Source organism: Perognathus longimembris, chromosome 16 (assembly GCF_023159225.1).
Source record: "Perognathus longimembris pacificus isolate PPM17 chromosome 16, ASM2315922v1, whole genome shotgun sequence".
NCBI lineage: Eukaryota > Metazoa > Chordata > Mammalia > Rodentia > Heteromyidae > Perognathus > Perognathus longimembris.
The window spans coordinates 14,948,443-14,975,372 of NC_063176.1; the positions used below are offsets into that span (position 1 = coordinate 14,948,443).

Sequence of the window (26,930 nt, forward strand, 5' to 3'; positions counted from 1 at the left end):
TATTTTAAAAAGTCTATTTTCCTCTCCTGATCTTAAGAGTTTTCCCCATGGAAATCACATGGCTCCGCAAGGCAATGGGTAATGTCTGCTGAATTTGATCCAAGTTATTCTCAGTGTGTGTGTGTGTGTGTGTGTGTATGTGTGTGTGTGTGTGTGTGTGTGTGCATGTGCCTGTATGAATGAAAATGCTGTACTATTTTATAATTTTATAATCTCTTAGATGCACACATTAATCCCATGTTGCTCCTGGCTAACTTAAATTAGGATAATATCACATTTTAATAGAGGTTACAGCCTCTTTTATTCTAAATATTTTCTGTTACAATACGCAAACAAATTACTAGAAATTTAATTGGTAATATGAATTAACGCAGCCTTTGCCAAGTATAGAATAAAAAATAATGAATGTCCAAACACAGAAAATTCTTGTTGAATGGCATATTGTGCAATGGGGAATATTTTTAACTTGAAACTCTGAAGAACAATTTTGTAACATATAGTAATCTAACACCTAATTGTTTTCTACAAAGAAAAAAAAACAAGAAACAGAAAGATGTAACTGAGGAAAAATATCTCAGCTTATTTGGTTATATCTGCTAACAGCTAAATTAAGCATAACAATCAGATGCACTGTTCAAAGACTGAAAGATCTTAGTGTATCCAAGAGTGGAGTCACTATTCAAAGGCTTTTATTAAGGTGACACTGCTACAAACACACTATAAAATCAGGGGCTTTTCCAAGGCAGAAGCTAGCAGGGGGCTACATTGCGCTATACATGTGAGGACAACTAACTGGTATATGTACAAGTGTGTGAATTTTAGGTGCCGGAAGTTAGTGATTGTCATAGAACAGAAACATGCCCCCCAAAGTTGTACTGTGAGGTTTGTTTTCTTTAAACAGAAGGGCTGAAGTACTGAGTGATTATGTTATTGTCATGTTACACAGAAGAGTAGATTGTGACTTAGCTCCTGAAGTTTTCATACTGCTCTTTAGCCTTCTGAATCCTAAAGTGCTTTCAGAGGTCCCTGCATCTTCACAGGAGTCAAACCCCAAATACAAACACACAAGCATCTGCCTCACTAATCTATCCCTGAAGCTTTGCCTAAAAAGTTGGCATTGCCATCTTCAGCATTGTTCTTGTGGAAGGACAGTTTTGAATCCATTCCTTCTTGTTGATAAGCATCCAGAAAATAGCAGATTCCAGGAATTTCACTGGGGAAGTTTGGTGGAAGCTCTTCCCTCGACCGAGGAGTAAACACAAAGCCAGGGCAGTCTTTGAGCAATCTGAAAAGATTAAAATAAAGATATTAATCTTTGATGATGTCATAGAAGATTGAAAACTTGAAAAGAAGATAATATGGTTACATGAATTTTATTAAAATATTTCAATGACACCAGGAGCCAGTGAGTGGCTCACACCTGTAATCCTAGCTACTCAGGAGGCTGAGATCTGAGGACAGAGGTTCAAATGTTCCCTAGCAGGAAAACTCATGAGACTTTATGTCCAATTAAGATAAGGTTTAAGTCTTGAGCCAAAAAACCTTAGCGGCAGCATCCAGACCTGAGTTTGAACCCCAGGATCAGCACACATACACGTGCAAATGCATACACACACACACACACACACACACACACACAAATAAATGAATAAAATAGAATGAGAAATAGATCACAGTTTAATAATAGCAAAGTAAACCTTACACATAATTGTAACAGTATTTAAAAGGTTTCCTTAATTGAACATGGTATGCAAATTGCCCATTAATTAATTCATTAATTGTACAAAATTAACAGAGAACAAACCAAGGACAGGGAGCTATAAAAAGATTTTTTCCTTTTACAAGGAATTAAACATGATATGAAAATAAGTTCTGAGTATTTTAATAAAATTTTTATATATTCCAGATTACTAGGATGCAAATGAGCTTCATTTAGATGTATTAGTTCTCTGTGTACTATTTGGTACGCATGTGGAACATTTGTCTTCTTGAAAGGTTCTCTCTAACCAACTTGTCTCTTATTTGTTACTATGACTTTCCCATTATGTTAAGCTCATTGTAAATTCTTACCTTAATGATTACATTATTGGCTCTTCTGTTTCCCTATTTTTTATTAAAGGCAAAGTTAATAAGCTTATAATAATTACTTCTATAGAAATGTCCTTTATGATTTTTGTTCAGCCTGCTCATGGTCCACTGTTTACTAGTCTATGGGGTCATGTCTGAATGAAAGAGACAAATGATATAGAACTAGATTCTGTACTGTGATGTTATTCTATGTACTGAAGAAGCCAATTGGATAGAAATCCACATCTCAAGAATAAGTCTTTGAGAGAATACAGTATGTGAAGAATTTGTCAACTAAGATTTTTTATCAGTACATACATAAATATGGTATCATAGCATAATAAAATTAACAGATAGCATGATTTCATCACCATCATTGCTGAGTGACTATAGTATATACAAGGCCTATTATTTGAATATACTCCAGCCATGGGTAGAAGATTGTCTGGCTTATTTATACTTTGCAACAAAACTACACATTATGCAACAAGTACAGCGTGAGTCCATAGTGACGTGCTACATGTGACTTCTGCTAGCTTGTGGGTCCACTATTAAACATTCAAGACTTTTAGAAGACAGACCACTGTGTGAATGTGGTATGAGATGTGTTGAAGTGAGCATGTTAAAGTCACAGCAACTGACAAATGTTACAAATCAGAGCTGTACTATTTCATGCCCCAAAGCTGTTTTTCCAGAAAAGTCACTTTGTTAGGGATATGTAAAATGTATGTACTAGTCCCACATGAACTCCATATATAGTTCATGCTTAAACACACACACAACACAAACACACACACACACAACCACTAGCCAAGCATTGGTGGCTCACACCTGTAATCCTAGTAAACTCAGGAGGGTGAGAAATGAGGATCACAGTTTGAAACCATTCCAGGAAGGCAAGTGGAGTTGTGGCTCACTGGATAGAGTGCTGGCCTTAGGCAAAAAATGCTCAGGGACAGTGGTCAGGCCCTAGGATGGGTGTGCACAAAGACACACACACACACACACTTATATTCAAAGACTATCATAAAAGAATGTGCATATGTTGAATATGAGTATTTTTTTTGTCAGTTGTGGGCCTTGAACACAAGGCCTGAGGGTTGCTGTCTCTGAGCTCTTTCACTCAAGGCTAGCGCTCTACAACTTTCAGCCACAGAACAACTTCTGGTTTTCTGGTGGTTAATTGGAGATAAGAAGCTCATGGACTTTTCTGCCCTGGCTATCTTTGAACTGAGCTCCTCAGATCTCAGCCTCCTTCATTGCTAGGATTACAGGCATGAGACACCAGCACCCACCTGGGCACCTATTTTTCTCTGGATTTGAATTTCCAACTGAAGGGATGTGAGTGAGAACTGCATTTCTGCCTTCTCTGTGGCTTTTCTCCTTTCAGGTAAGCAAATACGCCATGTATTATTGGTGAAGTTGAGAGAAACAGCTGGACAAGCCCAGCACACTTCTTCCTGTCTGCATAGCTGGGATCCTGCCTGTCTGCAGAGACTATAAGGTCTCTGCTGTTCCTACAAATTAGAAGAGAACACAAGATCTGGCATGTCCAAAGTGGGACAAAAGGTCGTATTACATAGCTATTATTTTTAGCTTATGTTTAGATTCTTACTTCTAAGTGAGGTGTGTCATCATTTCAAGTTGACTCAAAAAGCTTAACTGGAGGGGTTTGCAGAAAATCATTTAACCAAGTGAACTTTTTGGTGTTGGTTGTGGGGCTTGAACTCAGAGCCTGGGTGCTGCCCTGAGCCTCTTTGTGCTCAAGGTTCGCACTTTACCACTTGAACCACAGGTCCACTTGCAATTTTTGATTGGTTAACTGGAGATAAGCATCTCAGAAGGACTTTTTTTCTCTCTGGCTGGCTTCGAACTACAATCCACAGATTCCAGGCTGAGTAGCTTGGATTACAGGCATAAGCCACCATACCTGGCTTTAGCCAATTTACTTTTAATGTACCATTTACTCATCAGTGATGAGGAGAGCTGGAATGGGGTGTATGAGTCTGTAGTTTGGTGAAGAATTATGGAATGGGCTAAAGGTTTAAAACAAGGTGAGGTTCATTAAGATTCCCTTTAAAGGGAATGGTTAAGTTTTACATGGACTTTTTCCTCACTGCTCAGGCTGGCCCTGACTCTTCGACTACAGTGATCTTCTGGCTCTGCCTTACTGGTATCTGAACCTGTCCCTAACCGCATCAACCATAACTTGTGAAAGTTAAAAGAGAAACTGTGCTAGAGCACTGACAAGACAACACTAAAACACGTGTTGGGCAAGGAGCACAAACAAGACAGTGAGAGAGTTCAGTCATGGAAAAGAGGAGAGCATGTGGACGTGGCATCAAAACACTTGGTGTGAGAGCCGTGCCCAGATTCATGAGGCTTTGGATCCATTGCCAGCAAGGTAGGGCTGTTGGAATCCGCCAATCTCAAGAAGAATGTACTGACTGCTTTCCAAGCCCCTGCAAGTATGACTGCGATGGAGATGGAGAAGAAGATAAGGAGAGAATGGACCAGGATGTTAGGGAGGTACATGCCGCTTCCCTGCTGTGCCAACGACTCCATCCAGTGAGGCGTAAAGGATAAGCACTGATGGAGAGAGTCAAAGAGAAGTGGGGAAACCAAAACCATGAGTGTAGGCACATACTTTGAGCTCTGTTACATAAAGCAGTAGAAATCCCAGGTGATAGTTGACGTGAAAATAAAGCACTTTCCATGTTTTCAAGGATAGGAGTATGTTGGAATTCTAAGAGAAACTGATCCTGGAGACAAAAGTTCTTTTTAGGCAGCAAAGTTATTAAGAAAGTAACAAGAAAAGCAAGACTCTATTGCAGCAAGAACAGGGCAGCTGACCCGTGTGGCAGAGTGGAAGCCAGCGCCTCTGCCCTGTGGTCGCTGCCCGCTTCCTCTCACAGCATGGCAGCGGGCAGCTCTACTCAAACTGCTGTGCTTTGGAGCAATAAGAGGAAAGGTCATCACCCTAGTCTGGGTTAGACATGAAGCAGTGCTGGAGTTCCAGGGCTTCTCTCTGATTAGGCTTAGAGGTTCACATTGGTAATTCCAGCTACTCAGGAGGCTACATGTAGTAGGATTGCAGTTTGGGCTGGCTTCAAGCAAAAACACAGGACCCTATCTGAAAAATAACTAAAGCAAAAAGGGTTGGTATATATGACAATATGTTGGAGCACCCATCAGACAAGTACTAGGCCCCAAGTTCAAACCCTAGTATCACCAAAAAAAAAAACAACCAAAGAACACAACAAAAGAGTTACCCTGAATAGGAAAGATAATGTCCTTAGTGTGAGTTAGCTATGATACAGAGCTCTTCTTATTTTTTCCATCCTGGCACTTGAACGTTGGGGCTAGGCACTGTCACTGAGCTGTTTTGCTGAGCCACAGTGCTTTTCCACTTGAGCTACAACTTCACTTGTGGCATTTTTGGTGATTAATTAGAGATAAGTATCTCACAAACATTTCTTCTTGGGCTAGCTTGGAACCGTGATCTCACATCTCAGATTTCTGAAGAGCTATGATTAGTGGCATGAGCGGTCATGCCCAGCAGGTGACAAAGTTTTAGTACAGAATAATTTCCTCCTATATGAAAGAACTCACCTTCTGGTTACAGCAAGCCAGGTGACCTCATGATGGCAGCTTTTAAGGTTATAGTACATAGGAGAGAGGAAAACAGAGGTCTTCTTCATTCTAGATGATGCAGTAGTCTCCTACTCTGCCAACATCTGCTGTCAGTCCATAAGTCAGCACATTCTGAAAATATTTAGTGACCTAAATGGTTTTCCCTAGTAAGTTTTCCCCTAGCATCCAATAGTAGGGAGTTGACTAGCCCTTGTGGTTAATAGCAAGTGCACTTTTAAAATCCTGGGGATTTTCTGAAGAATATCCTTATTTTTCATAAGCCCTTTGGATCCTACCTGGTTCTGAAGTAATGACATGACTCAGAATGGGATCAAGAGTCCAGAGCTATCAACCAGGTAATTGGAAGGCTGGGATTCTGAGCCAGCCTGACCATGGGGAGGAGAGAAAGCTTTGAAATGATGCTCAGTTCCAGGCATTTGGGACCCTCCAGACTTCATGTTTCAGGTGGCTAGTCCTGATTTATGTTCTTTAGAATTAAACTGTAAGTATGTATAGTACTTGTCAGAGTTCTGGGAATCAATGTACATAATTCTTTGACTTGAAGAGTCCATGGGAATATTCCAATATGCTGAGAGTTGAGTTGGCTAGAGTACTGGTATCTTGTCCACCCTAGACATGTGGCTGGGTATCTGAACAATGACAGTTTTATTGGTAATACGTCCCATAAATTGTGTTAACAATTTACTACCTCTGGGTTGTTACTGCTAGAATTGTACCATAGTACATTAGTTAATATCACATATCAAATGCTCACTGATAAACTGATAGCGTTTATAAAGCTTTATTTTTATTTATTTATTTTTTGGTAGCGGTGGTCCCAGGTAGGGCTCCAATTCAGGGGCCTGAGTGCTCTCCCTGAGGTTTTGGGCTAGAGACATGTTCTCTTCCACCAAAACCACAGTTCCACTTCAAGCATTTTGGTTGCTAGTTGGAGATCAGAATCTCATGGGCTTTCATGCCTGGGCTGGCTTCAAACTGTGATCCCATCTCAGCCTCCTTAGTAGTTAGGATTTCAGGTGTGAGCCACAATGCTAGCTAATAAGTGCTTTTTAATGAAGAATCACAAAGGAAAAAGTGAAGCCTGTTGAAAAGTATTACTGGAACTAGATGCTGGTGGCTCATGCCTGTAATCCTAGCTACCTTGGAGGCTAAGGTCTGAGGATTGATATTTGAAGCAAGTCAAGGTAGGAAAATCCACGAGGGTTTTATATTCAATAAAGAACCAAAGTGCTGGAAGTGGAGCTGTTGCTCTAGTGATACAGCAACGCTCTTGTGGGAAAAAGCTAAGGAATAGCACCCAGGCTCTGAGTTCAGGTTCCAGTACTGACCCAATAAAAAAGCAAAAAATAATGACTGAGAAACATCGTTTTCCTAAGGTGAATGAGTAGTTTAAAAATTACTTTTTTCCCCCAGTCTTGGGTCTTGAAATCTAAGTCACAGCACTGTCCCTAAGCTTCTTTTGCTCAAAGCTGGTGTTCTACCACTTGAGGTACAGTGTCACTTCTGGCTTTTTCTGAGATGTTTATTGGACATAAGAGTCTCATGGACTTTCTTGCTTGGGCTGGCATTAAATCTCTATCCTCGGTTCTCAGCTTCCTCTGAGTAGCTGGGATTACAGGTGTGAGCTACTTACTAGCAAGTGGCTAAGACTGGTTGTTTTGAGGATGATAAAAGGCAACAGCTTTACATTTTCTTATAAGATTACCTAAGTCAAAGAGAGTTAAGGAAAACCAACAAACCAGTAGGGAAAAACAACAACTGCGTATAAATAAAAATGTGTGTCAAGTGGTTAATGCAGTTTTGTGTGTAAATAAAAATGTGTTCCAAGTGTTTAATGTAGTTTGTACCTGTAGGTTGTTGGACTGACGTTGATTTTCCTTGGTACACTGCAGGACTCAAATTTGTTAGCCAGAGTGACATTGTTTCCAAAAAGGCAGTAACGAGGCATTTTAACTCCAACAACTCCTGCAAAAACGGATCCAGAATGCAGTCCAATTCGCATCTGAAAACAGAAAAGAACAGATTGCTGCATGTCTCTAGAAAATCTCTTCCCATTTGTGAAACTCCTATCTGAATGCTTAAAAAAAAAAGCCAGGTGCAAGCATCTCAAATGCTCAGTACTACTATAATCATTGCTACAAAGAAGGCTGGGATGTGAGGTTTGCAGTTTGAAGCCAGCCTGGGCAGATGAATCCACTGGTCTCCAATTAACTACCAAACAGCTAGAATGGGAGTAGTAGCTGAAGTAGTGAAGGGCCAGCTTGGGGGGAGGGAGGGGAAGAAGAGAGTGGAGTGAGATTATGAGGCTCTGATTTCGAAGATGCAGCACTAGCACCAAAAAGAACACAGAAAAGGAAAAAGAAAAAGAAGACAAAAAAATAAACCGTTTTCAAAAGACTTAATTTTGGCAGTGCTGGGGTTGGCACTCGGAGCTGCTTGCTTGCTAGGCAGGTGTATCGCTGCTACTCCAGCTGCACTTCTAGCCCTTTCTGTTCTGAGTATTTTGAAATAGTCTGACATGTTTGCCAAGGCTGGTTGTTATCCTCCTATCTCCACTTCCCTCCTTAGGAGGGAGCTGGGCTGACAGCGGTGTTTCACCGCTCCTGTTTACATGGGGCCTTGCAAACCCTTTTGCTCATGCTGGCCTGTAACTATGATTGTCCCAATCTCAGCATCCATGGAGCTTGGAATGATAGATGCATGCCACTGGACCCAACTAATGGCTCGGGAGAAAGGGTCTTTAACATTTTCTTAGGACTGGGCCTTAAACTGTGATCCTCCCAGTGGCTGCCTCTTCACCAGCTAATATGTAAGGTGTAAAGCTCGCCAGCACCCAACTTGAAAGAGGTTTTGACTTATAATAATTTTTAATCTGGGCCCAAGTGGCTCATGCCTATAATCCCAGTTACTCAGGAGGCTGAGATCTGAGGATGGAGGTTTGTAGCCAGCCAGGGGAGGAAAATCTGTGAGACTCTTATCTCCAATTAATCAGGAAAAATAAAGCCAAAAGTGGAGCTGTGGCTCAAGTGGTAGAGTGCTAGTCTCATAGCACACAAGTTCAGAAACAGCATCTAGGCCCTGAGTTCAAACCCCAGAACCAGCACACACACACACACACACACACACACACACACACACACACACACACACACACGTGGCAGAGAAAAAGAAAAATGAAGTTGTTGATTCCAATGATGATAATTACACCCATGTAATAAAACTTCATTATGCCTGGGTAGAGGATGAGGCACTGATATGAAATATTTTCAAGAGATTGTCTAACACATCTTAGTTCTTGATTATTTGAGAGGAAGTACTGCCACACACAGCAAGGTTTTATATTGTAAATGACAATCAGGTATCCTGTTCATTATTTTCCAAATCTGCATTTAAGTTTTCTTGGATATGTGCATTTTGAACACAGTTCATAGTCTGTGTAGCTTACATGTAATTTAGAAATATCGGATGCCAGTTCTGATTAATTTTACTGCTGATTCCATGAATTCAGATATTTCTGCTAGAAACATCCCAGAGTGATGTTTTCAAGATGTCATGCCATGAATTCTGCAAGAGTTCCATAATACATTTTACGTTAGGAGATGTATAGTCAAAGACATATTCTACTAGTATGTCCCAACATGTCTTTCTATGTCTTTACCTTCTTTATAAAATAAAGGGTTATACTTGTCTTCACGTCCCGTATGCATCCTTGCTTTCCTGATGCTCTGTATGCCTTCCATTCTGCCTCTGAAAGGTTTCACCAGTTGCTCCTAACTCCCTCAGCAATTTCCCAGGGCACATAAAAAGTGATAGTGTCTCAACTTACACATCACCAAAGCTAGCCTGTTATTACTCTGATATCATCTCTAAAACTAGCAATAAATACTTCTCCCAGTGAAAAATTAAATAGAAACACCTTTTCAAAAATAACAGTGATCACGTCATTATTTCTTCCTCCCCTATGCACACCTCTTCAGTATAGCGTTAATTTGTGGGGAATTAGCTGGTCTCATTGCTAATAGCCTGGATATGTTTACTTTGTGGTTCTGAATTCTCTCAGAAAAAAAGGAAGCTAATTCTCCTGGTTTACAAATGCAATTATAGAAATGAAGTCTGGGGAAGTGAGATGTTGTGATACTTTTAAATACACTTGCCAGTGATTTCACACTCCTCCTTTAGATACGGAGTCTAAGCCATTTTTTTCTTCTGTCCAGATTTACAATAGCTGTGATCAATGATCAGTACTGGCCAAGGTCAGATCATAAAAGACTATGCAGCTTTACCCTATCTTATTCCCTGGGAGGTAAGTCCCCAGGTAAGAAGCGGGACTATGAGAATGCCTTGCTTCATCTTGTAGCCTTGAGGTGAAAGCAGCAGCAGAGTCCAGGCTTCCTGCTCATCCTCACCAAAGAACTCGACAACTGAGAGAGGTGGCCATCTTGGAACGTGTCCGTGTCCAGTGCAGATTGAAGCGATCCCAGCTGTTACAGGTTCCTTCAAATACTTGGATTTCCCCAGCTAAGATGCAACATATTTTGGATCTAGCACCCCTATAATTTATCCAAATTCCTGATGCTAAGAATAATGCATTAATAAGAGGTTTGTGGTTTCATACCACTAAATTTGGAGAAGTATATTACACAGTTGGTTTAGAAAATAGACAAGATAGCTCCAAAATATGGCTTCTGTTAGGGAATGCCAGTGCTAAACTTGAAATGATTATATACATTTTATTCTACTTTCTGAATGTCATAACTTTCCAAATAGGATTCTACGTTTCTTCCATTTCTGAAGGGCATCGGTCAGAGATCATTCTATAGTAATTAAGGGAAGATTCTTTGGCAGTGGGGAAAGTCCATGTAATTCACTCGTATTCTATTAAATCAGTACCTAGCAGGTTCATTTTATTATTTATGATCATTTTACAGCATTATTTAGTGAATATAGCTAATATAAAACTTTTGCTATGTTATGGACCTGGTGGATTCATAGTCAACATCTATAATAACATAAAGTCCTCTACCAGAAGTGAAGAAAATATACTGACTGGAGCCTTCTAGATGCATTTAGATTTGATGGAACAGAGGCACTAGCATGGAATTTGGAAGACTAGCTTTTCTTTGTTGTGAACATATATATTTTTGCTTCCATGGGTAAGTGAACTTCTGGGGTTTTTATAAAGTGCTTAGTAGAGAGTCCATTTTTCAGGCCCATATCTTGGGATGGTCTCTAATGTAGGATTTCTATCTTGCTGATTCAGAGTAGCAGCTTTCTGAGCCTGGTGTCTTTCCTGACCTTGCCAATGAGGCAGTCAGCTTCTAGACCATAGGGAAAGGTATCCTGCAGGGTGACTGCTGGAGACATTTTTTCCCCCCGAAAGCCCAGGTTACCAATTGCTTCTCCAGTCATGTCACTCTTCCTTAGGTCATTAGGTAGGCTAGAGGAAATTTCTTTCTGCTTAAACAAGTTACAGAGGATTTTGTTCTCTACAGCTAAATTACAACCAATAATCCAGTGCCTCAATACTTCACTAATAAATTTTTGTTCTAATGATATCTCCGAGACTGCTTACCTTAATAGGCTCTCCATGGGGAGACATGACTTCATCGGAGAGCTCCATCATCTTCAGGGCCATGAGGGCGATCTGGATGGCATGGGTGTCACTCTCTCTGTGTAATCCCCCAGCGACACAATATGCATCCCCAATGGTCTCCACCTGGACATGTGGTGTATTGGACATCGTCTGAATAAAGCTCAGGAAAAAATCACTTTGTAGAAATCAAGAACCACACAGCGGGAACCACAGGGAACATCTGATATTTTTAGCAGTGGCTTCCCTTTTCAAGAATGCCACCAGGTGTACCCTCTCCTTCCATGACTACCCAATGCAGCACAGCCCGGTGAACACAACTTCAAGTGGCCTCCTTACACTTGCCACTGGCTCAGCATGTCAATATCCTCTTCTTTGTAATGATATAAAATAGGTTTTGTAGATGATAGAATGATGAATTTAGGATTTGTAATAAAATTTTTAAGATATTAGGATCACTTACCCACCAGAAAAACTGTTTGGCACGAAATCATCTCCTCAATAAATAACATATAAGTGTAAGAATAATGTCATCAGAGTATATGTATGTATGTAGATATTATGTATCTATATAGATATTACTTGCAAAGACAAATAAAATTAAATCAGGAGAGGAAAGGAACAGCTTGGAAGGCTGTTGGATATCAAATTATTATACAAATTGTCCTTATTGTTACAGGCCATTTTTAATTTAATCCATATGTGATACTGGCAACAGAGAGCTATGTGTTAATTTAAATCTATGAATAAATCTTCTCCTTCTGAGGCAATTTCATTTTTCTTCTCCAGATACATATTGTAACTTTTTGGATCTTGTCTATTATAGGATACCATTATGAAGAGATGAGAGTGAGAAAGGAATAAAAATAAGCAAGGTAGGATGAACAAACCTTCAGTAATGATTTGCAATGATAGCCCATTAACTCAGAGGAAATGCCAAGGATCTTACAAAGTCTCAAAGGGTCTGCCTTCCCCTTAATTTCTGACTTGATCTAAATTTGCTTCTTGCTCATGTTGTTCCACTGTCACGATCTTCCTGTTACCCCTCAAACAAACCAAACCTACCCCCATAGCTCTTCTTTTGTCTAATAACCAATTTGCTTTTCCCTGAGGCTTTACCTCAGTCCTAAGTCATCCCGTTTAAGGAAGCTCTATTGAACCACGTTTTGTAAAGAGCTAACATCTTTAAACCTTTGCATTTCTTTTGACTCTTAACCTGTTTTAAATATGAAATGAACTATTTTTATGCAAATTTCATTCTTGTTCTTCTTGTACCTAATAATAAATAAACAGGCAGCAATCCATTTCTTCCAGCAATGAATTCATAAGATGTACTCATCTGAATACATCACTATTTAGGAGAAGTCCTACCATGAAAACTACTTGGAGCTAGCATTTATTTTCTCTGTTCTTGTAATTGTACCTGCTTGAATAGAATAGGGCTTCTGTCACAGAGCCAGATGGAGCTACCCTCCTGCATACTTTGTCCATTCATGCTAGCCAATCAAATAATAAGGTAACATTCAAAATACTGAAAGGAAGAAAATGAAATCAAACAAAACCTGAGACAATCAGATCCTGGAAGAAATAAGACCCATGGTTCCTTCAACCCCATTACCTTCATCAGTCCACTTATGGTTATATACATTGTGTGTGTGTGTGTGTGTGTGTGTGTGTGTGTGTGTGTGTGTGTAAATTAAAATCTATAATCAAGGCCCTTCCTTATGTACTTTCAGCTATCTCCAGGTATTTTTGGTATGAATTTGGAATGAGTCTGAAAGTGGGAGTTCTGGGTGGAAAAGAGATGTACTGTCCATCTAGGTGTAGCTGGATTAGTCAGAGAGCTCTAGAACTTCATCCTTGTAGGAGGGGGAAGTTTCAAAATTCTTAATAGGGAATTTGAAAGTATAAGAAGGCTGTTTCTCCTTCAGCAATCACAGCAGTTTCCAATAAAGGGGAAAAAAAGTAATTTCCTTCTTATAATTCTGAGAGGAGACATTCTCAAGAGACCAAAAAAAAAAAAAAAAAAAAAAGACAACTGCAAATAAACAAAGTAAGTTCCACAGGAGGCCATAACACTTAACCTAACTAAAGCCAATTATTTTATCTACAATTACACAGCGATTTCTTTTTTCTTCTCCCCAAGGAAATCATAGCTCTGTCTGGAATTTCCTGTTAGAGATTTCAAAAAGAGAAGGTTTTGATTTTAGCAAGTACAATGAAGCAAAACATAAATTATATGTGTTTCCTCCTCAATAATTTATTTATTTCATTTGGGCTAAACTCTGGAGTACAAGACTGCTATGTGACAAATTAAGCTGATGATTTAAATCAGACCAATAAGATGAGTGCCATGTAGTTAATACCATGACCTATATAACAAGGCAAAATGACTTACAATTGTAAAAAACCAATTTTTCACCCTTGGTGCCAGTACTAGAGCTTGAACTCGGGGCCTCACATGCTCCCTTGGCCTTACTGATCAAATCTGGAAGTCTACAACTTGAACTACCCATTGCCAGATTTTTGCTGGTAAATTGGAAATCATTCTCTCAGATTTGTCTGCCCCGTTTGGCTTTGATCCATGATTCTCAGATCTCAGGCTCCTGCGTAGTTAGAATTACAGGTTTGAACCATGCGCATTCAGCTGGAAACTTAATTTTAAAAGAGGTAGAACTTAAAATGTCTCCATTAGCTTTCCTCCTAACAACTGCCACATTCAAAGAAGAGATAACTTATACACTGATTGAGGTATAGAGTTCCTACATTATCTCAGGGTCTAGCAAGATCCAGCTGCTAAGTCTTGGATGCATGATCCACAGTGTATTATCTACCACAATCTTTACAACAATCCTGTTTGTGAAACACAGGACAGAGTGTGTCATTCACACATATAAACTCTGTGAGGGATTATTGCTTTCTCTGTTCTAGAAAGGTAATTGCACTTACTCAGTTTACAAAACAAGAAAAGTAATGGAAAGAATTCAAATTTGTCTCTGCCCTGGGCAAAGCTATAAAAATGGTTCAAGTAGGTGATTTTGATTTCTGTTAACTGGCTATAAACTTTATCATGTAAACTCAGCATAGAATTTACTTGAAAAAAAGGTTTTATAATAGTCATTCTTACTTATTTTTAAAGATTCAGAAAATAAAGTACTTCCCTTTAAGTATTGGTGCTTAATAATCCAACTCAGTTACGACATTAGAATGGCTGATCCATTGACTGTTAAACACTACATTTTCCTGACTCTTTATTCACTCTATCTTCCCTCCATTCTATCCTCATTCTTGGAGAAGGTAATGAAACAGTCCTTTCCTGAAACAATTAACTGTGTTTCAGAACAGATTCAGAGCTATTTCTGGCTGGAGAACACCCACATAATTAGTGCACAATGCCTGTTACCCGGATATAGCTGGAGTAACCCAGCAGAAAATGCTTTTCATTTATATTGCAATGCAGGGTCAGAGCACAGTGCTTTTTTCCAGTGACTTTTGCCTATAAAATGGTTATTGCTCTGCCCTCTCCTACCTTGTAGACATCCAGCTCTCCACACTGCTGGTCAAAGCGAGTATACAGCTCATTGAGCATCGTGATGACTTGCAGAGGTGAGCACTGGGAGCAGATGGCCGTGAACCCCACAATGTCCGAGAAGAGCATGGTGACATTACTGAACTTCTTGGCTTGCACAACTTGTCCTTGCCACAGTTGTTGAGCCACCTCACAGGGAAAGATGGAGCAGAGCAGATCTACTGTCTTTTTCTTCTCCTCCTCCAGGGCGTGGTGGGCGTGCTCAAGAGTGGCTTTCAGTTTCCCCAGCCTCTTCTTCAGGCCATCCTGAGCTCGAGCTTGCTCTCCTATCAAGACCACATCTCTCAGTGCATTGTGAATTGGGATGTCAGACAGGTAGAGGCCACGCCCTGTGAAATCTTCTAATCTGTCCACACAGGGTGACCCCAAGAACAAAATAGCACTGGATTCAACAATGTAAATCATTTGGCCTTTGAGATCCATAACCTGTAAGGCAAAGGAAAACCAACTGCTGTGGATTTGGCAAATTCCTGACAACTTTCTCAGATAGGAGAAGGAGTTAGAGACAGTGGCCCTGTCTTATACTTTTTCCAACCTGCTAGAGAAGACCGTTTTTGTTTTTAACTGTTTCAACTTGCTATAAGTTTCAATATGCATGCAGACATTTAAAGAATATATTCGAACATACTCTAGGCAGAAATTATTATTTGTAATGAATGCAAACATCTTGCTTCAAGGATCACACATAGCAATCTTTGGGGCTTGAAATCAAGGCCTGGCACTGTCCTTGCACTTTTTTGCTCAAGGCTAGTGCTCTAGCAGTTGATCCCTGCTCCACTTCTAGCATTTTGGGTTAATTAGAAATAAGTGGTGAAATGGAAACAAGAGTCTCATGAACTTTTCTTTTCAGGCTGGCTTAGAACTGTGATACTCAGAGCTCAGATTCCTGAGTAGCTAGGATAACAAGTGTGAGACACCAGCACTCTGTTAGCTTCCCTCCTTTTCCTTACACTTTCTTTATCTTTTTCTCTTCCCTCTCTCCCTCCTTCCCTCCCTCCTTCTCTTTTTATCTTCCTTATCTCTCTCTGTTTCTCTCTTTCCTGATCTTTCTCTCCTTTCTCCCTTTCTTCCCTTCTGTTCTCTTTACTTTTGTTCCTTCCTTCCCTCTCATTCTTTTGCCCATTTTCCCACCTTCTTACCCTATCTTCTATCTGCTTTTCTAGCTATTGTCTCTTTTCTTCTTCTGACCTCTATTTTATAAGTTTCTTTTCTTTTCCCTTCTTCTCCTCTGGCACATGTGGAAAGTAAAAAGCTTCTGAATATTTGCCCTAGTATTTGTGGAAGAGTTTTCTTTTTTCTTTTTGGTGTTGTGTTTTGTTTTTGTCTTATTTCTTTGTGCTGAGAGGCCCACAGACCTGTCTTTCAGAAGTCATTTTACAATGGACTTCATAGGCCTTGACTGGAGAGGCCTTATGTCAATTTTATCTTAAGCATCTAGTCAACAAATGAACAAACCAGCTGGCTAAGAACGATATACCCAGGGGGCTTGACAGCCACGAGGGTTCAAGGGCTCATCCTGGTCAGAAGATTTAGTGACAGTTGTGAGAACAGTGCATACATATGTGTTCATTATAGCTATAAAGCAAAACCAATCATGGCCAGGTGACCATTTTTCATGCATGTAATCCTAGCTACCCAGAAGGCTGAGATCCATAAGACTCCATCTCCAAAACAAAAAGCATGGTGAAGGTGTGGCTAACGTGGCAGAGCACTATCCAAACAGCTAACCAACAGTCAAGCTGAATATCAACCATCCATTTAAACCAATTTGTGGGGGGGGAAAGTCCATATATAGGAGAGTGGTTAAATAAAATAGAACAGGACTTTGAAAATTGCATCCTGTTACAAAGGCACAATACTTATGTAAAATGGTATTTATAGAAATTAACTCCAAGAACCGGAAACAGGGCTGAGGGTTTTTTTTCTTTTACTATTATTATTGTAAAGGTGATGTACAGAAGGTTTACAGTTATGTAAGTCACGTAATGAGTACATTTCTTTTTGAACAGTGTCACCTCTTCCCTTATTTTCTCCCAGCTTTTGTTTCCGAAGCCCCTCACAAGTTATAAAGTCCATTTTCAACATAGTGTCTATTGAGCATCACTATTGCGATTGTTCAACTTTGTCTCACAATTTCTGTGCTCACCTAAACCCTCCCCCAAACAGATACTTACAAGACAAAAGGTACAGAAAACAAAAACAGGAACAATGGAGAAAATAAAAACAAAAAGGAAAATAACCAAAAACCTGTTGTTTACATTTCTTAGGGTTCATTTTGATAAACATTATTTTGTATGGTTACATGCACATAGCTAGTGAGTCTTTGTGATCCTCTCCTAATAATATCTTCCTTTGGTCCTTTTGTCTAGAGTCATGTATAATTTATCATATCTAAGTGGATTTTTTTTAGTCTCTTATTTGCCATTATGTTTACTTGTAGATTTATAGGAACATTCTAGTTACAACAAATGAGGGGAACTATATAACCTATGTTCCTTGGGTCTGACTTTCTTTACTTAATTTTTTCCAAGTCTTCCCATTTCCTTATAAATGATACAATAGCATACTTTTTGATGGAAGAGTAGAATTCCATTGTATCTAGATAGTTAGATAGGTAGGTAGGTAGATTGATTGATAGATTGATATCACATTTTCTTGACCCTTTTCATCCACTGAGGGACATTTGCGTTGATCCTATATGTTGGCAATGGTAAACAATGCTGCAATGAACATGGTTGTGCTGGTAGCTTTAGTGTGGTCATGTTTGTGGTCTATTATATAAATGCCCAGAAGTGGTTTCAGAGTGCTCGAACAAGGTTGTTTTGGTTTTATTTTCCCTTTGTTGCTCTTTCTGTTTTCTCCCTTTGTCTTGTTTGTAAGTTTGTATGTTTTGTGGAGGGTAATGGGGAGGTAAAAAAATGATGGGACAAAGGGTGAAAAAAGCAAGTGATACTCAGTAGACACTATGGTGAAAATGAACTGTACAACTTGTGGCAGAGGTGGAAGGGAAAAACTGGGAGAAAATGAGGGAAGAGGTACTTATTACTTATTACCTGACTTATGTAACTGCAACCCCTCTTTATAATAAAAATAAGAAAAGAAAAAAGAAAAAGAAAATGGCATCCCACACAGCCTCCATAAAAATGGAAATAGATCTATATCCAACTTCATAGTTTCATTTCTTTGTGCTGAATGGCCCACAGAGCTGTTTTCCAGAGTGATTTTATAATTGATTTCTTTGAGCCTTAAATGGAGAGGCCCTGTCCCTATATCAATTTTTCTTTAAGCACCTAGTCAACAGCTGACCCCAAAACAGGAACAGAAAAATAAACCAGGATTAAAGGAGGATTAAAATGCATAACTTAGTGACAGGAGTAGTTGTGAAAGCTCATGTTTTTGCCATTTTGTTGAAATGAATAACATTCATTATTAATCATTTTAAAATATTCAGAACATTTTTGTCATAAAAATAATGATAAAGCTCTTTTCTTCTTGCGGGGGAGTGAATTGAACTCTGGGTATTGAACTTGCTAGGCTACCATTGTAACATTAAGACACACTCCTGTTTTGTTGTTTTACAAATGTTCTTCCTAGATAGGATCTCAAGTTGTCATCAAAGGCCTTGGGCTGTGATTCTCATATCTCTGATTTCTGAGTGGCTGGGATTACAGGATTCACTATCACACTCTGCTAGGACATTTAACATTTTTGTTCTCAGAATAAACTCTACTTTTGTTGTGGTCACACGTTTCTAAGGTTTCTCTCTTAGCTTTGTTATCAATACACTGGTGAATAATGATTGCCAAATTTCTCTACCATGAAATAACAACATGCTTACCACCCCCAATCTATAGCAATTAATACAGACTAAAATTCCATTTAGCTATTTCCTTCAATATGCAGCTTTCATTTGTTTATTATAAAGCAATCCTTTTTATTATTCAAACCAAGTAAGCTATTTGAAACTAATTGAGAAGTTTTTCATATAAGCATTTATCTAATTTAGTTATAATGCATTAGGATTTTTAAAAGGCAACTGCCTTCACTAAATATTTGTGAAGTAATCAGCTACATAAATAAGCAAGCAAATGGAGGAATGATCTTGTCTTATCACTATTCCAGTCTAAAAAATATGTTAGAGGTGGTTTATTATTATTATTATTATTATTATTAATTACTTTTAAGTAGCTATACAAAGGACTTTCAATTCAACATTTCAATTTACCAATGCAGTATACCTTGGTCAGAATCAGCCCTTCTAGAATTGTTTTAAACATCAAAGAATTTGACCTGATTTATACATATATTGTTACAATTGATTTCAGGTCGTTAGCAATGGAACAATATATCTTGCATTAGAGATAACGTTTTACTTTCCTTACCCTGGAAGATTTCTTCATAGAGTTGTCCCACCTTCTCACTCGTATGACAAACTGCATGTTCAACATTGTCATGATCCCGCTAAAGGTTTGGTTGATTTTGGGAGTCAGAATTTCAAAGTATTCCTCAAAGTTTGGCTTTCCTTGCAGGTCTCTCTTGTTGAGTAGCCTTCTGATGCCATTCCCGAGTTGAAGGATGGTCAGGTCCCGGTCAAACATGAAGTGGAATGGGAATGTCTTGCAGAACAGTGATGTGGGGATCACCAGTGAGGACTGGGGTTTGCCTGGAGACAGGGATGGCTTGATGCTCTTCACATGGACAGAGTACAGCAGATAGGGTTGGTTGACGAACTCTGTGCAGTCGCTTCGGAAGCAAGGAGGCGTGAGGGAGACGTCCACTTCGCTTTCGTACAATATGTGGGCAGCAGCCTTGATGATGCCTGGGAGAATCAGAGATGTGATCCTCTTGGGGAAGAAATAGTAAACATTTAAAAACTCGTGATCTTTCTCCAGGCAGAGGATGGATGCGTCTTCCAGCCCGCTCCCCTTCTCCACATCGTGGCAGTGGCTGCTTTGCTTCAGAAGGGTGCTGAAGCTGTTCAGAAAGTCCTTCAGGGTTCCGCCCACCACGCCCAGGATGTGCTGGTCCTCCTCATAGCACAGCTTGAAAAGCTCTTCTCCCAGAGAAACTCTGATGGCTTCCACTGGAACCCCTGGAAGGTAGCGCATACCCCCACAAGTCAGACAAGCCATCTGGGAGCACCGTGCTGCTCGCCTATTCTCAGGTGCGTTATTGAGACTTGCTTGCTATTTATTTAAAGAAGAGTTCCAACCCAATCCAATGCCAATATAGTTAAGTTACCAACAAAGACAAGCTGCTAAAATTCTGATAATGTTGAATAAAAATCTTCAAGCAGTAACTTTTTGGTGTATATGCCACTATAAGAGCTTGAACTCAGGACTTCTCATTTTCATTTGGCTTTCTTGCTAGTGGCTGGCACTCTACTACTTGAGCCCAACCTCCATCCAGCCTGTTGGGTTTTTTTTGCTGGTTAGTAACATTTCTGCTAGTGCTAGCTTTGAACCATGATCCGCTGGGTCTCAAACTCCTGAGTAGTAGATTATAGACATGAGCTACCAGCATCCAACAAACTACATAGTTAATTTTAAAAGATGACTGAGTACAACGTACTGCTTTTCTTTACTATCTTTCTTAAACTTAACTAGCAAAGAATACTTAAAATTCCAAAATTAACACCAAAGCTTTCCACTGTCATTCTTTTAACAACCAAGACAAAACATCTTCATGAGGGTCCTCCTCTCTTATCAGAGTCTGGAAGTGTCTGCTTCACCTGCTGGAATTAATTCAAAACCAATGCTTCCAAAACTCTATTGTGTTTAGAGATGATTACCAAGTTTGCTATTTTTTTTCCGAGCAAAATAAGTTATTACTATTTCATTTTACCTGTGTGAATATTGGCTTAAAATGTATTATTTGCATTCTACAGACTGTCTCTGTCTCTGTCTCTGTCTCTCTCTCTCTTTCTCTCTCTCTCTGGCATGTGTGTATGTGTAATTGAACTCATGACCTTGAGCCTGCTAATCAGCCACTTTTTTGGTACTGGTTAATCTTAAAATAAGGCCTTGTTTTATGCCTGGGACAGCTAGGCTCTAACCCTCCTTGTGCTTCCTCATGCTATTAGACATGGCAGGAGTGCAATTGTTTCTAGCCACTGTGCTTGCCCCATAGCTGAGATAACAGGTACATGCTGCTACACCCAGCCACTGGGTGAAAGAGTCTCTGAAACTTTTATACCAGGGCTGACTTAGAACTGAAGTCTTTGATCTCTGCCTCCTGTGTAGCTAGGATTACAGGCTTGCACTTGGAACCTTTGGTTCCAAAGTTCTTGTTTTTCTTTACACTCTGGATACATATTTTTAGTTATAATATAGGGGAAAATAATACAATCCTCAAGGATAGTATTTTAATATATAGAGATTTGGAAGATCTCAATATAACTCAGCCATTGTTATTGTTATAATCTTTTTTTTTCTCCTGCCAATACTTGGACTTGGTCTGAGAGTCTGGAACACTGTCCCTGAGCTTTTGCACTCAAGGATGATATTCTACCATTTGAACTACACTCCACTTCTGGATTTGGGTGGTTAATTCAAGATAAGAGTCTCACAAACTTTCCTGCTGGGGCTAGCATAAAAACACAATCCTTAGATCTCAACGTCCTAAGCAGCCCAGATTATAGAAATGAGCCAGAAACAGCTGATTTGTTATAATTCTAAAAGTATATGGCCTCTTGGTTCATGTGCCCAGACATTTAAAATATGGGCACAGCCAAGCCACTCACCTAATTTTTCTCTCAAGGTAATTATTAATGTGAGAACACTGCTAACTGTTTTTCCCATAGTTGTGTTCAACCTTTCAAAACCATCTTTTATCTTGTTGAGCAGAATTTTGCATGTCTGAATGAGGAACACTTAGGCTCAACACCAAAGCCTGTGAATATCTGTTAAGTCAGATTCCCATTCAGGCTTATCTACTTCTTAGCAGAAAAAACAATGATTCAAAGAGGAAATGTTTGAGGTCACACAAAAATATGTAGTATAAAAATAAAGTTACTCTTTACATTTACATAATACATATGTTGAACAATTCATACTGGTAGTCACTAGTAAGTAAGAGAATATTAGTTCTACAGGCATGGGATATATTTTCTAGCCACACATATTAAAAAATTTGATTACCTGCTACAATTGCCTGTTCAGCTATTGTCTTTTCAAAGTCTTCTCTTTCCAAGGGTTTCCTAAAAATAATCCAATATCTTTAATTATAAACTGATAAAGGAATGATAAAAATTCAGATCATATTTAATATATAGCAATGCTTTTTACTAGTTTTGTAGAGGCAAATCTTGACCAGTAATTATAAAGGAAAGACATGATGATTTGTTCAATCCAAAACAATGTGGAAAGATCCAATAGATAAATGGTGTATAGTCATTATTAGAAAGGCATATTTGCCTTTGAGGTTTACTTTACTGAAGCCTAGACTAAAGGGAACCTCTTTGGGATGGAAATAGGAGAGTGAAATGCTCAGGAGGTTGGTGGGGCTGGGTAGATAGCTCCATTTTAAAGTATTTATCTCACTGGTAGAGGCCCAGGGTTCCATTCCCAGCACCGAATTTTTTTTTAAAATAAAAGAGCATGGCAGGGGCTGGGGATATAGCCTAGTGGCAAGAGTGCCTGCCTCGGATACACGAGGCCCTAGGTTCGATTCCCCAGCACCACATATACAGAAAACGGCCAGAAGCGGCGCTGTGGCTCAAGTGGCAGAGTGCTAGCCTTGAGCGGGAAGGAGCCAGGGACAGTGCTCAGGCCCTGAGTCCAAGGCCCAGGACTGGCCAAGAAAAAAAAAAAAAAAAAAAGAGCATGGCAATAAATCCTCAAATCCTAAGGGTCAGATCATCCAACTACGAAAAAAATTCTGCATAATGTAATTTAACTTGCAAGTCAAATTTAAAACACATTTTTCCCTAAGCAAATACAGTAATTTTTGCTTTTATAGAAGTTTAGGACTTTATATTTACCTCTCAGATATCATTGCCTCCAGCTTTTATCTTTAGTCTTGTATGAAAGTTCATAGTCAAAGAAATATGTTCATTAATATATCACTGAGCTTGTTCACATAGTACATTTCTTTTGGAACGCTGTCTTCCCTCCCCTCCTCATTCATTGCCATCCATAAGTTGTATAGTTCCCCTTTGTCTCACCTTTTCTGTTCCTCCTTACCCTCCCAAAGACAAATAAACGAACAAATAAGACAAAAGGAAAAGAAAACAAAAAAAAAAAAACAAGAAAAAAACACAAGGCATACATATGTTCCGTAAGTGTGCTGAAGGTAACTAAATGATATTTTTTGTAGTTTGGATCTCAGAGATCCTCAGATCCTTTGTGAGATACTTATCCATATTAATAAAACTTTAGAGTTTCTTTTTCCTCTAATTTAAGCAACTTCTATTCTTTTTCAAGAGCAAATTTCTTCAGTCTAAGGTTGCCCTTCCCTAACACCCACGATAAGAGAATAAGCAGAGCTTAGTAAGTTGTTCTAAACAGCACGGAGTGGAGAGCAAACTCAGTTTCTTGCCCTTGCCTTCGGAAAACACAGGAAGGCATGAGCACTTGTGTGTAATTTGTAAATGCTCTCTCTCTCTCTCTCTCTCTCTCTCTCTCACACACACACACACACACACACACACACACACACTATAATGCTAAATAACCAGTATTATCCCCTCCTTAAGAAATTGGGAAAGTGGCAAGAGTTCGTTGTTGTTTGTTTCCCAAGACTTCCAAACTGATTAGGTTTTGAGATTCCTTTAAGAGCTACACACTGAGAAACACCCTTACTGCATATCTGTATGTAGCTGTGGGAACATTCCAGAACACAAAGCTCTGAGAATAAACGCTGAGTGAACTGGCTGCCAAGGACAGAAGCAGCCAGGCCCAGTAGCTCAGCAAGAGTGACTTGTAGCTATCTTATCAGCCCTGCTGAGAAATAAGGCCAGTGGGATCTGGAAGGCTTTTACTATCAGTCCTGTAAGCAAAGCTTCTGTCAGACTTCAGCTCACACTCCCCACTCTGGCCACTCCCCAGCTCTGGCCACACCCCCTTCTCCAATTGGTTCTCCTGCCTGCAAGTCTGGGGCCAGTTTGTCAGGAAGGAAAATCCAGCACAGATAGTCCCCAGGGCAGATTATCTACTCATGAAAAGGAGCCAGATGAATAGATTTATAAGATACGCTGTTCTCCTTAATTACTCTCAACCCTATTCCTCTACTCCATTTGTCTGGGGAGATGAGGGGAGAATTTATATAGATATACTGTACTTACAAACTGACACGTTGAATAGAAACCTCAGTGTACAATTACTTGAAGATAATTTTAAAAATAAATAAAATTCAATATGAAAATACACAAATAGTGGTAATGATTTGCAGTATTTTACTGTTCTAGTCTACAGATGTAGATGCAAATATATAGTCTATCATTCACAAAATTAACTATTTTTTTTTAAATTTTAGGAAATTGAGTTGTTAGCCAATCAAATAATCCACCATCAAAGAGTAAAGATGCCAAGTTATATTTGAAAAATTCACCATACAATCAGGTCTTTTCAAAATGTCATCTTACATTAAGTTTTGTAGAAACTCTTTAGAGGAAATTATAAAACAACAAAAAAATAGAAGTACAGAATAACCAGTAAGAAGTAATAATACAAAAAAATTGATATTCACCAAGCAACCAAACCAGTCATGAGAATACTGGATTGCTTATCTAAGGATTAGGGTCTTCCACAATCCCAGAGTCCTCCTCTCTCAGCCCCTTTTCCTGACCAGGTAGCTGCAAGCTCCCCACAGAGAGGTACAGGTGTTGGGAGGGAGTCTCTGTTGGCACTTTCCTTGGATTCTAGCAATATTCTTCAGAAAAGAAATCAGTTCTAATTTGGGGGGATTTGTGTCTAGTCAGCTGTTGAATAGGTTAGACCTCAGTAGGGAAGAAAAGGAACATTTGCATACATGGACAAATATTAAACAAACTATGGTACATGCAAGGGAGAATTCCCATGGTGTGACTCCTTAAAGAACTAACTTACATAACAAAAAGAATACCAGGAAGCTGGAGCATATGCTGTTGGGGGAGGGGAAGATAATGAAGAGAGGAAGAAAAAAATCAATGTACAAGGTGAAAATGGAAGCAGATACATTGAGATGATGAGTGAGATTGGGAAAGATGGGAGAGAAAGATGAAAGGGATGATGTTGATCACCTGACTGGCGTGTTAGATTGAAGCCCCTTTGTGCAACTACTTAAAATAATAAATATGAATAAAAAATAATAATGATAAATAAGCTTGATGCAACCGGCAAAGCAGCAGTGTATAGTGACTGGGTTCAAAACTCAGAGGCTGAACAAACTCATGGACAAGCTTAAAGCTCAGCTCTACCTTCTCACTCTTATAGAATCCCTAACATTTTCCATGAACCCGCGTTTAGTCTTCCATAAAATATGTAAAGTAAATGCACTTAATTTCAAATCAGTAGCATATGGAATACTCATTTCAGTTTCTGTCCTTCCAAAATGGAGTGAGAAAGGGCAGTGTAACTGACCACCAGTGACCTGTTTGTTTGTTTGTTTTTACCAATGTCAGTTATCAAAACGGGTTTAACATACCTGCTTTCTTTTATTTTATGCTTTGCTAGTGTTCTCTGGAGTGCAAGGTTCAGCCGTTCAAACTGGAAACAAAATAGAAAGGTTTTGAATATTTCCATATAAGAGTATATTTGAATATGAATATTTTAGAACTTTATTGTGAAGACGTAATATGAGAAATGTTTTTTCTCAACAATGGCAAGTGTGATTGAGTTCTCCTTTAGAAACGGAGACTCGTTTTCTGTGTAGTTTTCCATCTTGGGAAGAAACAATGGGCTCGAATTAATTTGAGTTGATTACATGGTACCTCACAGGCTTTGTCCCTGGACTTCCTCTCATTGAAAGCCACAAAACAGTTGAAGCAGATTCCAACAGACAACTCTAATTTGAAATGCTGGGTCTTCTGGCGCATAGGACTTTGGGATGTCAGTTCTTATGGTTAAGATGTTTCCGTTGTATGAATCAAATTCAGCATAGCTCAAGCCAGGCAAATTGCCGTTTCTCACATAGCCTAACCCCTAGTCACCCAATGACTTAAGTACCCTTAACTACAAATTTCTATATTCTAGCCTGGAAATCCTACAGTTACCACTACCTCTTCCTTTCCAAGATCCATTAAGTCAACCCTGTCACCAAATCAGATGATCTTTATTTTAAATCTAGTCTTGGGTTTTTCTTAATAAGTACTGATTTGCTTTCTTCAAGCCAATGATCTTTCTCAAATAACACTTTGCTTCTTTTGAACTGGTTTCTGAGTATTTCCTGTTCTGCAAGATAACCTTACATAAACCTCCATACTTAACAATTACAAGTTCCCTATCTATTAATCTCACTTAACATTCCTTTGTCTCAAAATCCGTGGTAAGTAGAAAGCAAAACATTAATAAGGCATGATCTCATATGTTTTCATTTATATAAAAATGATACTTACCATGTGTGTATGTTTGTGTGCACATGTGTGTAAATCTTTTTTTGGTAATGTTCTAAGAGGGAATGAAGAGTCTTCTGACTACTTTCCAAGTTGGGAAATTCATTTTTCCTTAATGTCTGAATGACTGTTTTGTTCAGCTTTCAATAGTCAGGAAAAGCAATGGTGTTCCATTAAATCAAGCACTTTGGAACGGGCCTCTTAGTTTTCAATATGTACAGAAAGAGCCATTAGTGGAAAGAAAGAGCATTTAAATTTACAAGGCAGAACATTTTTTTTTCTGACCTGTAGGAAGAGAGAGAAAAGGTGCATTTGCTACTAGAGGAAAGAAAGGCAGGTAAGAGACATGTCCTGCAGTGAGGGAAGTTCTGAGCCCGTCCTAGTGGACAATGCAAAGACCAAGGACAGAAAAGCTGGTAGGTGAGGAACAGGAGAAGAAGGACATATTGATTAGAATTGTTTCACATCAAGGAAAGGAACAGAAAATTTACCTGGTAAGC

General features: G+C 39.1%; 1 protein-coding gene across 4 annotated transcripts in view; it reads right to left on the bottom strand.

Moving 5' to 3' along the window:
* Positions 1–670: 670 nt before the first annotated feature.
* The window catches only part of Gucy1a1 (guanylate cyclase 1 soluble subunit alpha 1), a 61,468-nt gene continuing 35,208 nt past the window's right edge, over positions 671–26,930 (bottom strand). For all 4 annotated transcript variants that reach the window (XM_048364019.1, XM_048364018.1, XM_048364021.1 and 1 more), the window contains exons 3-9: positions 25,524–25,585; positions 22,040–22,098; positions 19,283–19,992; positions 14,841–15,326; positions 11,294–11,437; positions 7,569–7,723; positions 671–1,285 (exon numbers count right to left, since the gene is read on the bottom strand). In XM_048364019.1, coding sequence (XP_048219976.1) covers positions 1,081–1,285; positions 7,569–7,723; positions 11,294–11,437; positions 14,841–15,326; positions 19,283–19,992; positions 22,040–22,098; positions 25,524–25,585 — 1,821 coding nt within the window. In that variant the 3' untranslated portion in view covers positions 671–1,080. The remainder of the gene's footprint in view (positions 1,286–7,568; positions 7,724–11,293; positions 11,438–14,840; positions 15,327–19,282; positions 19,993–22,039; positions 22,099–25,523; positions 25,586–26,930) is intronic.